Below are 18,884 nucleotides of genomic sequence, written 5' to 3'. Positions count from 1 at the left end.
AAGAGCTGTTGGCAGAGCTGAAACTGAAGCTTGCAATTGAACTGGAACAACCAATAGGAGAACCATCAGAGTAAATACTATGAGAAACACTAGGAGAAACTCTAGCAGAGAGTCAGGGGCGGGGGGTCTAAAAGAGGCTGGGCCAGATCGCTGATTGGGGACCTGCTGGGGAAAATGTCAATTCGAGCAAAAGGCAATAAAATCAATAAAATTCATGGTCAGCCTCCTTGTTCCCTTCCTGTTTGGATGCAGCCCATCAGATTTAAAAAGATCATGGACCGGAAAGAGTCAAAATGGTTAACAAAACCAAGACCAGTAGCAGAGGAAAAGTTTTGCATCCACAGGTGTAGGTTGAAGAGACGGCTGAAACGTTCAGAGCTGCCGTATAGGGTGGGAGTTGGTCCAGACAGGACACAGCGCCTCCCCAGGCTCTCGATTGTGAAGGACAGGGACTCCAGCTCCGCGTGCAGCTTTGATGATTGCCTAGACATTACGTCAATTGTGCCAGTATGAGCTATAACTGTGCTGATGGAAGGATGAAGGTCAAGCAGTGCAGGAATAAGCTCAATAAAATCGGTTGTTTTACCACCTGAAAGACAGTAGGTGATAGCGCCTGGGAGTTGGACAAATCTGACAATTGAGTCTGCAATTATTAAGAGTTACGGTTTTTCAGTTCCCAGGTTATCATTGTAAACTGCTAGTTTCTGGTTGAGAAACTTGGAGGACCCTGCCGTCTTTTGCGGCCCGGAGATGCCGGTGGAGAGGATGCTGAACTCGAGGGTGAGCAGATACTGGGTGGTGCGGAGCGCTTTTGGGTTTGGGCTGCACTGCGTGCTGGAGGGGGAGAGACTGGCTCAGGGGGAAGTTTCGCCAGAAGGGAGAAAAAGTTTGCCAGAGTGACATCATTTATACCGGGACCGAATGGGTCATAGAGGGGCAGAGAGAGCTTTTTCTGGCGTTTAACAACACAAGCCCAGGTTGGAGTGGAGGTTGAGCCGGGAACGTCGTCAGGAACCGCCGCCGCCGCCGGGGCCGGGGCCAGGGCTGAGGACCGCTGAGTATCCGCAGACTCGAGCGTTGCCAGCTGGGAACACAGCACGGACTGCCGCTGGAGGAGTTCATCAATGAGGCGTTCTATGGACTGGAGTTCATTCTTTAGGTCCACGAATTCTGCAGTGGGAGCCATCAGCGGAGCTGAAATAACAAACAAAAACAAGGAGCCAGCAACGAGCCTGGAAAGCAGTCCAGAGGCAACACTGGAGTGGCAGTCTGAGTATGAGGAGCAGCAGGGGGGCGGGGACTGAAAACTTACATGCCAGGGCTCCAGTGGAGCCCGAGGCGATAACAACACAGGTTTCCAGAGAAGATGATAGGCAGGAGACTTACCGCCAAGGGCCCGAGGAGGATGAGATCGCTCTGGTAAGTTCCTTCAATCCGAGATGTGGTGGAGAATTAGGACTCAGACCATGCAGGAGCCATGGGCTAGCATAGTTGCTAGGCTAAAAACAAACCATGATAGGCATAGCACCAGTTGCTCAAAGGAGCAAAAATATAAAAAATATAAAAACCCCGGTCCGATGCTTGACTTTTGTCGTCCAGGTGTAAAGTGTGTTTTCTAAACAGGCAGAGTTTCTCACATGATTTCTTTAAAAGTGGCCTAACACTAGTAAAAATAGAGTTTGTTGTTCAGAGCCAAGCCGAGCCGATCAGTGCGTCCTGTGGTAGCCGGTTCCGGTTTCCGGTAAAGAACTGGTGGCACAAAAAAAGTGTCACTTTTCACACTGATGTGGACAGAACAAATCATCCTTTGTGGATAGTTCAAATGTTCTTTGTGGATTTACTGCCTTTTTTTGTTCGGAGTTCTAATTTTGGAATTACCGTCACTGTTCCGGACCCTGGACAGATTGGAAATTTGGTGAGTGGACCTTTTGAGTTTCTAACTGAGTACCCCTGCCCTTCTGCACCCAAGACCCAATCTTTTGGCTGATGATTTTAGGAATTTGGAGATAATCCTCCTTCTTTATTATTCCAATTAATTTCTTTAGAGCACAGGCTCCACTGGCAGCAAAACAGCCCCACAGAATAATACTACAACCACCGTGCTTGACAGCAGGTATGGTGTTCTTGGGGTTAAAGGTAGCAGCTTCTCGTCCCCAAACATATTGCTGGTCATTGTGGTCAAACAACTTAATTTTTGTTTCATCTGACCACAGAGTTTTCCTCCAGAAGTTTTTTACTTTGTCAATGTCAACTTCCGTCAAGCTTTAAGGTGCAGCGTCTGGAGCAAGGGCTTCTTTCTTAAATGGCAGCCTCTTATGGCAAATGCAAAACACACTTGACTGTGGACACTGACACCTTCCAGTAGCTTCTAATTCATTGCAGACATGCCTTTTGGTGGTTTTTGGTTGACTCTTGACCATCCTGACCAATTTCTCTCAGCAGCAGGTAATAGTTTGCATTTTCTTTCTGATCATGGCAGTATCACAACTGTGCCATGCACTTTATACTTACAAAGAATTGTTTTGACAGTTGATCTCAGGACTTGTAACTGCTTTGAAATGGCTCCAAGTGACTTTCCTGACTTGTTCAAATCAATAATGTGTTCTTTCAGATCAATGCTGAGCTCCTTAGACTTTTCCATTGTAGTGTGTATGGCTGAGTCTAATGGACGTATCAAACAAGCCCTATTAAAAAGGGCCCAGAAAAGTCATCAGCCACTATCAATCATAATCACTCAGAAGATTGACACAACTTTCTATTCTCAACAAACTTGATTGTTCAGGTTGCTTTATGTATATTTTTGACCCCGCAGATTTGGTCACATTTAGAGACCTCTAATAAATTCATTATTTAACCAAACTTCATGAATGTTTTTTATTATTTTTTTGTGACAAAGTAGTTTGTGTTCCACTCATTTCATCACAGAAAAATGAGGGCTGTAGAAATCATTGGAACTCAAGACTGCCATGCAAAACAAGCTCTTTACAAGTGTATGTAAACTTTTGACCACGACTGTATGTCTAAAAGCGCTAATATGCCCCCTCTCCCTTCTCCCACCATTGCCACAAATCAGCTGAGGAGACTTTGTCCCAGCAAGGCAAGTGGTCCAGACAGGGTCTGTCCAAGAATGCTCAAGGCCTGTGCTGTCAAACTGGGAGAGCACCTTCAATATGTTTTTAACCTGAACTGGGGAGTGTCCCTTGACTGTGGAACACATTGTGTCTCACCCGAGTGCCAAAAAAGGCACACTCCAGTTTGCTGAATGACTCTAGGCCAGTCGCCCTGACGTCACACGAAAGGTACACCTTGGGCTAATTGCTGCTACATCTCCTTAGACCCAAGGTCTGCCATGCACTCATCGGGACTAGGGGAGTAGTGCCGTGAGGATGATGTTTTTTTGTTTGTATTTTCCAGTGCCTCCAAACCCACCTAGCCCCTCCTTTTGAAATATTAGACACAGGTTAGGGCGGACTCATACCTGGTGGCCTGGATCAAGGATTACCGTATGTGGAGACCACAGTTTTTCAGGCTAAGGAACCACTCCTGCGAGACTGTAGTCAAGAGCACTGGCACACCAGGGGACTGTGTTCTCACCTGTCTTGTTCACCCTTTACACTTTTGATTTCAAGCACAACTCAAGTCATGTCTTATGCATCAAATCTATATATATATATATATATATATATATATATATATATATATGTATATATTCAAGTGGACAGGAGGGCGAGAACAGGAGCTTGGTGGAGGACTTTGTCATGGTGTAGGTCAAACCATCTGCTGCTGAACACTGCCCAGGGCATGGAGCTGGATTCCCTTTTGTCAGTGGCAGAGACAAGATGCCTAAATTAACTGTTGTGGATCATGGACAATGCCCATCACCCTCTACACAGCACATTCATTATTCAGAGGAGAATGTTCAGTGGCAGACTGTTGATTCTGTCCTGCTCAATGGACAGACTGAGGAAGTCTTGTTCACCAGGCCATATGGCGATTGGCATATGCTGGACCATCAGTGTCTGGCTATATTAGCTTCATGCACTACCTGCTTTTGTCCTTGATATTATACATATTTTCTAATTGCATTTAAATGATATCATCCAGAGCAGTTATTATTCTTGCCATGTTTTTAATTTATGACCACCTTACTTTTGCTCCAGCATTATTCACCCTACAGTTAAGCCATGTCCATTTGCACAAACTCTTTTATAATTCTCTGCAGAAGTTCTTATATTGTTGCTTCCATTATTTATTCTTATATTATAGTCTGTATCTGTGTTTTGTATGTGTAGTGATGCAAGGAATGATGTGACAGTTGCTTTATCTGGTGCTACACATTTAGTTAAGATTTTCTGCAAAGTGCAAATATGTCACTTTAGATTCCCAATCGCTACACAGCCTTGTCTGTTTCCATTTTCTCATTATCTGACTTGTTTACCATGAACTATAATAGAAAATAACAAATGCATATAAAGACACATTTTCTCTTCTCTCAAAGGGCAATAGGTCGCAGTTATTTACAAATAAATGATGCTTGCTCAGAGTAACACTATATAACACCATATTTTTTATTAACCATTGATATGAATTGTTAATATCAGCGACTGGTGCTCTCTCACACAAGGGCTCATCGTCATTGCTACCACATTAGGGGTCCTGAGGTCAGAGGCTATCAGAAGTCAGAAGCTCTGTCACAATCTTTTCTTACCCGAGAAATTATCCGGTTTCAAGCGTTTTTGTGATACATGTTTTAGATCACTATCATCTACAATCACATTTTTTACCTGGACTGATTTTTTGCCATTACATGTGGATTTTAAGTTGCATTTAATCAAAAACTGAGATGCTATCTCAGAGCTGTCACTCTGAGTCGCCCCAGCATAAACTCATCCTGTTTGTTGAAATAAATTATGTTCAAATTAGCCACATAGTTGATTCCATGTGTACTAGGACTATGTACTGCTCCAAAAAGCAAACAGGAGTATCACTAACCTCAAGGCAGACATTCAGCGGCTCTCCGGTGAACTACGAAAGAAAGATCCACTGCTGTCCAGCTTTATGGAAGTGTCATGGGCAGAAGTGATGGCCCAAGGCAGAAAGAGAAGTCCAGTCAAGTCTGCCCTACCACCTCGGGATCTCTCGAACTGGTTCTCTGTGATGAGGCCCCAGCTCTCTATGAGGTAAAACAGTGGTTAACCCACTGGTTCTCCACCACCTGTGGCTGATGCAAACACTGTGGGTTCCTCAACACTGGTGGCAGATGCCGACGCTACTTCTTCTTCACTACTTCAGACTCGGGCTGATCTGACGGCTTGACCTTCCACCATGGAAAAGCCTAAAAGATGGCCTCCTCCCCAGTCAATGACCTCCACCTCCGACCCTAAAATGCTGAAAGGGGCACTGTTCTGACTCCCCTCCCGTGAGCGATGTTGGCTCCTCATCAATGCCTGTCCCTCGGCGTCTGGCACCACCAAAAGTGGGGTCAGCAGTGGACCACTGCCTTCCTGGAACCACAGGAGTTGATGCCCGCCCACGCGATCTACACCAACTAATGCCAACTCCACCATCCACCCTCATCATTAGTGATTCGATCGTCACTGGTGCCACAGTGCAGGACATTGCTCAGACATAATACGATCTTACCATGAGGTTAACAGGATTGTTGGCTGTATAGGCACAAATGACGTTAATAAAGAACAGACAGAAATGTTAAAACAGGACTTTACAAATCTCTATAACGTCCTCAAACAGTCCCATAGTTGTGTGTACATATCTGGCCCAACTCCCATTCTCGGGGGCAGGGTAAGGTGCTTCAGTAGGCTGCTCAGTCTCAACACCTGGTTTGTATCTGCATGCAACCTCAATGGTGTGTACTTTGACAACTTAAATCTCTTCTGGAAACATGGCCGCTGACTACCTGCAGCATTCTTTTAGCGGCCTCCAGAAAGCACTTATCTATCTCAAGCTGGTACTCAATTTAAGTAAAACAACATGACTTGACAGTCGAGGTTGGCAACATTCACTTTTGTACAATATTAAATAGACAGCATGTAGGTTCAAAAGTATTTTATTCAACACAAAATTAAAATGCACAATCTATCTAACATGTACTATATACGTGTGTGTGTGTGTGTGTGTGTGTGTGTGTGTGTGTGTGTGTGTGTTTGTGTGTCTGGAAGAACACAAACAAAATGGCTAGGGTTCAAAGTGCCACGGCATGGCATGGACAAATGCAGACTACAAACAAAATTGCTTATCAAAGGGTTGGACTCAGGTCCAAGATAGTGGATCACCCCTTGCTTCTTTGATAGGAGAGAACAACGAAACAATGCTGGTGCTCACACCATTAGCTCACTGATATCACACGTAGATGTGATAAGTTCCAGGCTGAAGGAGTGTGTGTGTGTGTTTGTGATGTCCTGCCAGGTTAGAAAAGATGGTTATTTGCATGCAAAGACCTGTGAGAAGTCTGTGAGAAGCATAATTCAAATAATGTCAAATTAGCCGTGTAGCAAAGTAAACTACCAATAACCTGACCTGAGATCACAATAACACCCAAACAATGAACAAACACATAGATTGAACACATATGCATTACATCAACCACAGTTAAAAAGTCCTGTGCTTAGCCGTGCTATACTATACTGTGTGCTATGTAGGCCCAGTTCAACGTTACCAGTCTTTGAAGAAAAGGTGCTGGTGGTTCCTTAGCTGATGAGCAAGGCTGTAACCCCAATGTTGAACAGTGTTGTTCTTGCTGTGCAAGGTCTGATGAAAGACAGTGGATGGAAGAAACTAGTCGCTCCATTCCTTTGCAGGGATAGCAGCTCAGTGCTGACTTGCTTTGTGTTCTTTGGATTTTGGAGTTAGCTTGTAATCTTTGCGTCACAGCTGCTGGTGCTAACTGAGCTGGTATCCTAGCAGGACCTTGCATTGCTGCTGTGAGGAGAGGTTCTTTGGGCCTGTTGGAAATGCAGCTGGCAGTTCTCAGCAACTGTGGGGGGTCTGTCACCCTGACCAATAGTAGCTCAAAGCTGGGTCTCTTGGCAGTCTTCGCACCTAGGTGTGAAGACTGGAGAATTCTGGGGAACTGAGTCCACTTTGAAATCCACCATGAACGACTTCATCTGTGGGTCCCAACAATGCTAGTGGTCAGAGTGCGCACTGGGATGAGCTGCATGTGCACAATGCACCAGATGTGGTGATGACAGGACAACGGCAAAGAGCAGCAAAGAGAAGGCTTAAATGTGTTCAACACAATGAAACATTTTAGACCACTCTACTCGCTGATGACATACAAATATTTGAGCACAACATAGAGGAGCTAAAATGAATTGATCCAATAGACACTAGAATCTTTGATTCTGAGTATTGATTTTATCGATATTTTGGGATCGATCCACAGACTACTCTCCACTACCTGCTTGTAATTGTATGTCATTTTAATTGACACTGTTTCCGTTAAGGTGCCATCTGCACATCAGGAGCAATTTGGGGGTTCAGTATCTTGCTCAAGGATACTTCGACATGTAGCTCAGTTCCGGGAGCCGGGATTCGAGCCAGCGACCTTCTGATCGCTAGTTACCTGCTCTACCCACTGAGCTACAGCCACCCCTAAGGTTTGAAATTAAATTAAATAAACACGTTAAATATACAAAACTCTCTGCCCTTACATTACAGCTCTTTTTAATTAACAACACATGACTTATTGTGCCACATGTGTATCGTAGGCAACTGGACTTGTTTCAGTTTCTTGAAGATGTTTCACCTCTCATCAAAGAGGCTTCCTCAGTTCTAACTAACTGAAGGAGAGTTGGCAGGCTTTTAAAGTCTATGGGTGTGTCCTTACAGAGTCGTTAAGAACACGTGTCAGCTCTGAGTTTCAGAGTCGTTATGGCTACTTGTGGGTTGTTGACTCAACCGGCGTTCATGTGGGTTGCTAAGGCTAGGTGAGCCCAGGTGTGAATGGTTGTTAAGTTGTCTGGGGAGGGAACTCCTACTGCATTGTAGGTGCAGTGTTTCCCACACATTAACATTGTCGAGATCAAACCCCACAAAGAGCGCCAGGCCTTGAAGCCAGTTTTTTTGTCGTGGCCAAGCCGTTTAATTACTTCATCACGTGATGCACTGGGGACTTTTTCTCATAAGCTAACATTGTGAAAGACACGTTTGTAAAACAGTAATAAGAGCCGCACAACCCCTGCGAGATGACCCGTTTTACTGTCAGAATTTGACTAAAATAAACTATAACTAAAAAACTATGACTAAAAATACTATATCGGGATATATATCGTTATCGGGATATAAAATTAGCTATATCAAGATATAAAATGTTGTCCATATCGCACAGCACTACCTGGATGACTGAGAACCTTCATCCACACGTGTAATATAAGCTACTGCATGCTTAAATTTCACAACAAAAATCAACAAAATCTCTCTCTCTTACCAGTCACCATTTGTAATGTTGGAGATCTGGGAACACAATGGACCACTTTTGCACATTAACTTAATTTAGTTATCAAACTTACATCAGGTAGTGCAGACAGGAGCAGAATCTATTTTCAAAATATTTCGTTCACACAAAGTGCCAGGCTCAAACTCAGAGTGTAAATTCTTAACTATTGTGAAGTCGGGTTGCAGCATCACATAAGGAGAATCTTCACAGGTGTTCTTCTCTCTAATCTCAAACATGCACGGGACTTGAAAATAATGGCATCACATAGAGGATATTATCATGATTATTGTGCCAGAAGGAGCAATGCAGCTTGTGATCTCTCAGATGTGATCTCATGGGGAAGCAGATGTAAACAAATGGTGGTGCGACAACTTGATGCAGAACTCGAGGTGAGATTTTAACGTTAGCTTGAGGGGCTAGGGTTGTTACCATTGCTTAGCCACTCCTCAGCTGCTCCAGGATATCACTCTCATTGGCTATTGTGAAACAACCACTGACATAATGACAATAATAGCCATCCAGATTTTAAATCCAAGGTATCAAACACGCTTCATATCATTTTGGTGGCTCGATGACTGTGTGAGTCGTTTGTGAGGTTTAAGACTGGATCTGGGCTGACCTTCGAGACCTCCCAAGCTCCCAGATCAGATTTTTCCTTCACTTGTCAGGATGGGTGACTCTGGGTTCAATCTGCCCAACACTCCTGTAGTGTGAATCTCGCCTAAGACAACAAGGTACACATAAGACAGTAAGATAGACAAAAAAGTGTCATTCGAGGACTAAATAGTAGATAATGATGAAAAGAGTGGAAGCTAGCATATCAATGAAACATGAAGTAATGATCACTTGATTAATATCTCTGAATTGACATACTGACCACTTTCTTCATGAGGTGTTCTTGATTAACAATGAACCAGCTGTTGAATGGCACAAACTGGTGATGACCCATTAAATATTAATTACTTAATCAAGTTACTCTTTCTGTGCCCCCAAAAGTAAAGTGGTACATAATACTGAGTTATTACTAAGTATACACTTATTACTTAATGATTATAACAATTAGCGACCAAGTTTTTCCTGGGAGTTCATAATAGGTTCCTTAACAAACTAGAGACAACATAATTCTCAAATATTTTTAGTCTTTTATCCTGCTGTCTCTTTTCTTCCTGCAGGAGAAACACCCTCACCCTGGTCAGCCTTATGTAGGTCTGCGGCTCTGCGCTTACCTGCCTAACAACCGTGAGGGCAGGAGGGTTTGCAAGCTGCTGGACAAGGCCTTCGACCAGCAGCTCCTGTTTACTGTTGCCACCAATAACAATGGAGAGGATATGGTCACAACAGCTTCCATCCCCCTAAAAACACAACCAGATGGAGGCAGCAGCGTGTGAGTAAATACAACAACCCAATCTTCCCCCATTGGTCACTGGGAACTGTCCAATATTGTTTTTGTCTACACAAAAATGTCAATAGCCCTTTTCAGACAGAGATTACTTAATATGCTGCAACGCTCGCCTCTGCGCCACCTTTTTTTGTTTACACTAAACCAAGCACCACCGGCATAAGCTGCTCCAGTGTGTAATTTAATACAGTAGGGCTGCATTGCTGAACCAAAAGAGGTTGAGATCTGTGATTTATTAGGGCCCGAGCAGGAAACCTGCGAGGTCCCTATTGTTTTTGGAGTGATTATTATTAAGGCCCGAGCAGGAAACCTGCGAGGTCCCTATTGTTTTTGTATTGATTATTCTTTTTTTTTGTTATTTTTATTCTGACAAAATGATTGCATATTTCACTGCCTGAACATGGAGGAAAGCGCAATTTTATTTGGCAAACACATTAGGCTTGGTGAAAATTTTGATAATCTGTGGTCGTCTTGAACTTCCACCACTAGGTGGCGCTATAATCAAGGAAAGTGTTTTTTGCCTCACAGCTCCCACATACTTTGTCGCACATTAAAAAACCTTATATCCACGTGTTCTTTGAATTGTGTTGAATCTTGTGATATAGGCCACGCCCATTTCCGGTCACCTAATTTTTTCGCAAAATGTTGCAAACCTACTTTTGCTAAGTCCTCCCAGACAATTTCACCGATTTGCACGAAACTTTGCATACAACATCTGTGGAGCCTCCTGACAAAAAGTTGTAAAAAGAATTTTGATATTTCAAAGAATACTCAAGTTATTAAATAACAACTTCCTGTACATTTTGCTCCAAACAGGAAGTGTTGCATATCTCCACAGTGGTCTGTCCGAATGACATGAAACTGAGGTTCCTACTTCCACATGAGACCCTAAGGCTCTGTGCAAAATTGTGGACGATGACCACTAAATTCAAGTATTTTATATCTCAACATCGGTTGGTCTGATTAATGCAAAACTTGGTACACTCATTGCCACTGCCCTCCTGAGGATAGCTGACAAAGGTGTTACCGATCCAACACTAGGTGGCGCTCTGGTGGCAGTCTAATTTTATATTTGGCACTGTGCCCACACCATAACAATTATGTAAACAAAATTAATAGGGGTGGTATAGACTGGCCCCTGTAACTCACACACCAAAAATGACCAGCAGGTGGCGTTATAATCAAGACAAAAGCGTTTTTGACCAATAACTCCCACATAATATGTTGCGCAGTTTTAAACCTTATATCTAAGTGTTTCCTGAATTCAGCTGAATTGTGTGATGTAGTCCCCGCCCACTTTCACGCTAAATGTCCATGCGCAAATTCGCAAAATGTTGCAAACCTACTTTTACTAACTCCCCCCAGGCAATTTCACCGATTTGCACCAAACTTTCCATACAGCATCTGTGGACCCTCCTCACAAAAAGTTATAAAAAGAATTTTGATATTCCAAAGAACGCCCAGAATCTAAAAAAACAACTTCCTGTACATTTTGTTCCAAAAAGACACTCTTGCATATCTTGACCAAATAAAGTCCCATTACCACAAAACTTTTGCTAATTGTGTTCCATTACCCAATGACTGTTTGTACAAAATTACGTGCAAATCGGCCAATAGGTGGCGCTTTTATTGCTAAATGACGAAAGGATGGCTTGACAGCCTTCACTTTTGATTGTAAATTCAGGGTTTCTCCAACAGAGGGCAGTGTTGCCTTGCTAATGGATACAAACCTCTGTATGAGTCTGTAGGGTCACACAGTGTAGTTGTCTCATTATTTGTTCTTCATGTAGAATGCAGGAAGTTCTTGGGACTTCAGCGTACATTATTTACTACCGGCAGGAGCAGCCCACCCAAACACGGACAGTTAAGACATGCGTACACAATAATCAGGCAATGGGGCCGGGTAAGCAGCACGCCCTGACGGGTAAGCAGCACGCCCTGACGCGCGTGGACTGCAAGGGCCCGTTCATTGCTGCTTGTAGCTTTAATTAGGGCCCGAGCAGGGAACCTGCGAGGTCCCTATTGTTTTTCGAATGATTATTATTTTTTCTGCCAAAATGATCGCATTTTTCACTGCCTGAACATACCCCAAAACTCATCAAACTTGGAATATATGTCATACCTGGCGAAAAATTTTATAATCTGTTGTTGTTGTGAATTTTCACCACTAGGTGGCGCTATAATCACGGATAGTGCGTTTTGGCTAATAACTCCCACATACTTTGTCGCACATTCAAATACCTCATATCCACTTGTTCAGTGAATGGTGCTGAATCTCCTGATATAGGCCACGCCCATTTCCGCCTACCGTTTTTTTTTTGCTAGCTCGCGAAATGTCGCAAACCTACTTTTTCGAACTCCTCCCAGGCAATTTCACCGATTTGCACCAAACTTTGCGCACAGCATCTGTGGACGCTCCTGACAAAAAGTTATTAAAAGAATTTTGCTATTCCAAACAATACTCAAGTTATTAAATAACTACTTCCTGCAGATTTTGTTCCAAACAGGAAGTGTTGCATATCTCCACATTGGTCTGTCCGAATGACGTCAAACTCAGGATACTACTTGCTCATGAGCCCCAAAGGCTCTGTGAGAAATTTTGGCCGATGACAACTAGGTGGCGCTATTTAAATTGAAGTATTTTATATCTCAACATCGGTTGGTCGGATAAACACAAAACTTGGTACACTCATTGCCACTGCCCTCCTGAGGACAGCTGACAAAGGGGTTACCGATCTGACACTAGGTGGCGCTCTGGTGGCAGTTTCATTTTATATTTGGCACTGTGCCCACACCATAACACTTGTGGATCTGAAATTCATAGGGGTGGTATAGACTGGCCCCTGTAACTCACACACCAAAAATCACCAGCAGGTGGCGCTATTATCACGAAAAAACGTTTTTTGCTAATTACTCCCACGTAATATGGTGCAAATTGTTAAACATTATATCTATATGTTCCCTGAATACAGTTGAACCGTGTGATGTAGGCCACGCCCACGTTCGCACTGAATTTCCATTCGCAAATTCGCCAAATGTCGCAAACCTACATTTTCGAACTCCTCCCAGACAATTTGTCCCATTTGCACCAAACTTTGCACGCAGCATCTGTGGACCCTCCTGACAAAAAGTTATTAAAAGAAATGTGCTAGTCCACAGAACTTCCAAAATATAAAACAACAATTTCCTGCACATTGTGGTCAAACAGACATTCTTGTGTATCTTGATGAAATACAGTCCGATTAACACAAAACTTTTCCCAGTTGTGCTGCATGGCCACATGACGATTTCTGACAATTTGGTGCAAATCGGCCAGTAGGTGGCGCTTTTATTGCTAAATGACTAAATAACAACTAGACTGCCTTCACTTTTGATTCCTCAACGGAAGTTGTTGCATGAACAGGCCCCGACAGCAGCATGTAACGCCAGCAGCATGTAACGACGGCAGCATGCCGCGACAGCAGCACGCCCCGATGCGCGTGGACTGCGAGGGCCCGTTCATCGCTGCTTGCAGCTTTAATTTTTTTTTTTTTCTTTGTCGAAAAGGATAGCATTTTTCACTGCCTGAACGTGGATGAAAACAAGATTTTATTTGGCAAACACATTAGGCTTGGCGAAAAATTTGATAATCTATGGCCGTCGTGAACTTCCACCACTAGGTGGCGCTATAATCAAAGAAAGTGTGTTTTGGCTCATAGCTCCCATATACTTTGTCACACATTCAAAAACCTTGTATCCACACGTTCCCTGAATTGTGTTGAATCTCGTGATATAGGCCATGCCCATTTCCAGTTGCCAAATTTTTTCGCAAATTTGCAAAGTGTCGCAAACCTACTTTTGCTAACTCCCCCCAGGCAATTCCACCGATTTCCACGAAACTTTGCACACAGCATCTGTGGAGCCTCCTGACAAAAAGTTGTAAAAAGAATTTTGATATTCCAAAGAATACTCAAGTTATTAAATAACAACTTCCTGTACATTTTGTTCCAAACAGGAATTGTTGCATATCTCCACATTGGTCTGTCTGAATGACATGAAACTCAGGTTACTACTTCCCCATGAGACCCTAAGGCTGTGTGCAAAATCTCATGATACAGGCCACGCCCATTTTTGCCTACCGTCTTTTTTTCGCAAATTCGCAAAATGTCGCAAACCTACTTTTGCTAACTCCTCCCAGGCAATTTCACCGATTTGCACCAAACTTTGCACACAGCATCTGTGGACCCTCCAAAGAATACTCAAGTTATGAAATAACAACTTCCTGTACATTTTGTTCCAAACAGACCGTCTTGCATATATTGCCGAAATACAGTCCCATTACCACAACTTTTACTAATTGTGTTCCATGGCCCGATGACAGTTTGTGCAAAATTCGGTGCAAATTGCCCAATAGGTGGTGCTTTTGTTGCTAAATGACCAAACAACAGCTTGACTGCATTCACTTTTGATTGTAAATTCAGGCTGTGCTCCCTTGCTAATGGATACAAACCTCTGTTTAAGAGTCTGTAGGGTCACACAGTGTAGTCCTCTCATTATTTGTTCTTTATGTAGATTGCAGGGAGTTCTTCGGACTTCAGTGTACATTATTTACTACTGGCAGGAGCAGCCCACCCAAACACGGACGGTTAAGACATGCATACACAATAATTAGGCAATGGGCCCGGGTGAGCAGCACGCCCCGACGCGCGTGGACTGCGAGGGCCTGTTTATCGCTGCTTGCAGCTTTAATTTTTGGGTTTTTTTTGCATTACCACCTGTATGTCAAACTGTCTCAGCAAACTATTTATAATCATATGGATGTTGTTATAATGTGTTGTGAATGAGATCCTGACCCAACATACATCATGGAAACAACAAAGATTAGGCTTTTGCTATAAATTACACACATAAACACAATAATCTAAAGTTGTAGCTAGGTTATATTATTGTTTATTGTTTGTGATGTAGTTATGGCATTTGACCTCTGCCAGAACTGCGTGTTAGTGACAGATTTCCTGTGTTGTGGTCAGGGAGTTCCGGTTTTGAGTACAGTGTTGTTGAAGATCACTCGCCTGCATCCGTGTGGACTAAAAGTCTGTCTGCATCGGAGCTAGAGCTTTTCATGGTATCTGTACCTACCTGTGTGTTAGGCAACCCTTCAGTAAAAGTCCGTAAAGTGAGATAATCCTCTCCAGAGTCATCCTTCATCACGCACGTACACTTATATCCCCTGTAACATTATTGTAGGTTAAACCACCCAGCAGTATGTAAAGTTATTAAAATGAGTTCATCCTTAACCTGCTGCAGCCCTAACGTTATGAACACATTAATGCATCAATAGTTATAATTTAAGAATACACTATACATATATGATTCTGAAATTGACCATTTGTTTATTCAGTCAACAAAGAAACAATGAAAACAAAGACAAAATTGAAATTATCTTCCCCAAACTACATAGTGCACCTTTAATGAGTAGGCTTACATTTACTTTTGTGGCAATTTTAAAATGGCCCTTGCATAAAAGTGAGCTGTCTATTCAGTAGAAAGATACAAATATTTTTGAAACTGCTGCTACATAACCAGAGAAAACAGAGAAGGGGGCTGTGTTTTTTCCTCAGGTGGTATCAAACAACATGATATTACAGCTAAACAGGCCATTACCCTATGTTTCTGAAAACATTTTAGGAAAAAGACAATGAATAGGACTGTGGTTCATGTTTGCTTATCACCACCTTGTTTTGCAGTTTCATCAGAGTTTTTTAGCCTCCATTTTCATAGTACATAAACAAAATGGCTGGGACTTCTGGTTCACAAGCATGATCTATTTTGGCTGAGTACTACACTAAAAATGTTCCTCATAGCATAGGGGTGGGTAGGCAGTGAGTAACAGATTCTTGCTTTATATTTTATCAGCACTGCCTCGTTTAGACAGTTTGATCAGAGTTTAGAGAGCGCGCGATGGCTCTCCGTATCAAAATCTGTCTGTGCTCGTTGACCATTACATTACCATGACCATTACATAAGAACAAAGAGATGAACTGTAATGCTAATGTGTTGGCCTCTCTCACCTCCAAAGATACGCATAGGATGTTTGTGAACACACTTTTATAAACTGCATCTCTTTTATCATCTGCCACTGCTTGAGGAATTGCTGATAAGAATATCAGAAAAAATGATACAGCACAATGACAATCATTTCTGCTGAAGATATTTAATATAACTGTAACACCTGAGCGTAATAGTTTCTTGTACAAAAATAATATTGTACAAAAGTGAATGTTGCCAACCTCTACTCTGTCAAGGACTCCGGAATCCATCGACCATTACAGCTGTTATGGTAATTTTGGTTGTAGTTATTAAGTTAATTATTAGTCAGAGTTACAAACTGACAGTTTAATACCTTTTTATGAGACTGATTTGGTGAATTGGCTTACTTTTCCTTTCTTCAACGGTGGTGCCCTGAGGTGATCTAATGTAAATTGGATCTTATTATTTGTCATTATTAATAATTATCCCTGATAATCATTAATTATTATTGTTAGCCAAATTTAACCCATTCCTATTAATGTTACATGAAGCACTACACTCTTGTAACCACCCACACCCAGTGAAAATTTTAAAACAAAAACTTTAAATACAAAAATCATCATGGACCCAGCATATTTAAAGATTAGACTGACTGTTTTCCAGACTGTTTTTCAACAGTACTTCCTGGAAGTTAATGGCCGGGGAATTAAAGATTTAACAGGAAGAAAAAAAACTGTATGAGTGGCACTGTTCTGAGCGGCTGACTTTATCTGCAGTGGTACTGGGACACATTATAGTATAAGAGCGAAAAGAGAGAAAAGGTATTTTTTTGAGTGTGAGTTATTGCAGTTACATAATTGTAATTTCTCATGCTGTTAGATTACTGTTAGACCGCATTGTCAGGTGCATGTGCGGAAATCTGAGAGCAAACTGTTTTTTGCCACAGTGAAAATGTTTTTGGAAGGCTAAACATCAACAAGTATGGATTGAAGCAGAATATTTCGTTAGGTAAAAACATGTTGTGGATTTTGGAAATGATACATCGATATTTCTTCCATTCATTTCAATTTTTTGACTTTTTCACTCTCTGAAGTTACTTCACGTGACGTTTGCAGATATGTAGTAGCCTAAATCTGTCCGTGGAAAAATATTTGTTTTCAGTAGGTATGTTACTAAGGTTTTTTTGTCTTTATATGTACAGTATTTATTCAGTTTGGGAAATCCCATGATCATTGGAGCATTCAAGACGGACTCAACAGGGCCTAGATACTATCATCGCTTCACCAAAAATTGCTCTAATGTGCCTTCAGCATTTTTTATCTTTGTTTTGTTTTGCATAGGATTGCTTCTGACTTGTTTAATCCGAACATTTCTTATAATTTTAGAGCATTGACAGGTCCAAAAGTCAAAAGATATTGAAAAAAGATCAATGTAATAATTTCCAAACAACAGGTTTTACTTAATGAAATCCATATTTGTTGCCATTTAGCCTTTCAAAAATTAAATTTTGACTGTGGCAAAAAACATTTGCTCTCTGATTTCCGTACGTGCCTGACAACGCAGTCTAACAGTAATCTAACAGCATGAGAAATTATGTTTAACAACGACTGTTTAATGACTGCAATAACAAACAGGAAAACGGCTCTTACACTATAATAGTTTGTCCCGGTACCACTGCAGATAAAGTCAGCCGCTCAGATGAATGCCGCACACACAGATTTTCCTTCCTGTTAATTTATTTCCCAGCCATATTACTTTCACTTACATGCAGAACTGTTCAAAACAAAAAGATGAAGCATAATATTGATGATAATAGCCTAATAATCATTAAATGTGCTCGGTGTGGGAATCACACTTTCTCACACATGTCAAATACTGTATGCCTATGACACAGAAATAACAGCTGAGTAATACTTCAGCTTCCATCATCACTGCTCCTCCTGGTGGATGGATAAACCATTGCAACTGGTTTCCACACATGGCACTGAGGGGCATTATGATTCGGTCCCGCGTTAACTACGTCATCTCGGGGGATCTCATTCCAGTCATGGACTTGACCACATCTGAGCAGGACCAAGACTGGTTAGGGCCCTGTCACAGGAAGTTTTAAGAGGCTGCATCTGTATAGTCAATCTTCATGCAATTCAAGTATACATGTTATAATAGGGTCAAAACAAAATTTAGATCTATTGCACTTTGCCCTGTACCTGAGAATTTCCACATAAGGAACCCTGTATTTTGGACCTGAAGGGAGAAGATCAAATGCCTCAGAGAGAGATTGTGGACACCCTAAAATCAATCCTGCCGTCCTTCAGACCGTCTCCAATTTACGCTCAAGTGGGATTCATTATTCAGCACACCTGGATAAGAGCAGATTTGGATGGTCAGAATGTTTTTGGAATGCATTTGGAGTTGACTTCTCTTATTCTTTCTCTTGACTAAAAAGAAATAGAAAATATAAGAGAAATTTAAGAGAATGTTGCTGTATGAGGCCCATTGTCTCATTGTCTCTCTGTAATTTGTGTTCTTTCAGTGATGGCTACCCAGACTCTGACTACCTGAAGACTGTGAGAAGGCTACTGAGGGATAAAGGCATTGAATAACAGACCACACACAAGTTTTTCTATGAATCTGTGCCAGAATTAAGTAGACCATATCTTTTAGAAAACATTATCTGATGTTGTTATTGACAATATGTAAGCTTGAGTGTAATCTGCAGTCCTTGCTTGTAATTTATTATAACATGTTTTGATTGCAACTGTAGGTATTGGCTTATCTGCAGTGGTATGGCCTTGTGTTTAGTGGTTATTTTATTATTACAAAAACTCAGTTTTAAAGTCATAAAATGGAGTCATAATTTTGTATTTCTAGGGCTATATGAATGGGCCATATCCTTGCGTAAGTGAGGTATTTCATTCATTTTACATGGAAGTACGTGAAATGATCAAACACTATTTATTTAACAAAGACTTACAGTTATTGAATCCATTTGATATCATCTATTAAGACACACACCAG

At 41.9% G+C, this 18,884-nt stretch overlaps 1 protein-coding gene across 1 annotated transcript in view; it reads left to right on the top strand.

Moving 5' to 3' along the window:
* The window catches only part of dtx3la (deltex E3 ubiquitin ligase 3L a), a 33,111-nt gene extending 14,642 nt beyond the window's left edge, over window positions 1–18,469 (top strand). Inside the window, exons 3-4 of the mRNA XM_073488856.1 lie at window positions 9,631–9,842; window positions 18,400–18,469. Of these exons, the coding sequence (XP_073344957.1) occupies window positions 9,631–9,842; window positions 18,400–18,469 (282 nt within the window). The remainder of the gene's footprint in view (window positions 1–9,630; window positions 9,843–18,399) is intronic.
* Window positions 18,470–18,884: the final 415 nt, after the last annotated feature.

This window comes from Pagrus major, chromosome 19, assembly GCF_040436345.1.
Source record: "Pagrus major chromosome 19, Pma_NU_1.0".
Lineage (NCBI taxonomy): Eukaryota > Metazoa > Chordata > Actinopteri > Spariformes > Sparidae > Pagrus > Pagrus major.
Note: the sequence above shows the minus strand (reverse complement) of the source record. Positions and strands in the feature narration are given on the sequence as shown.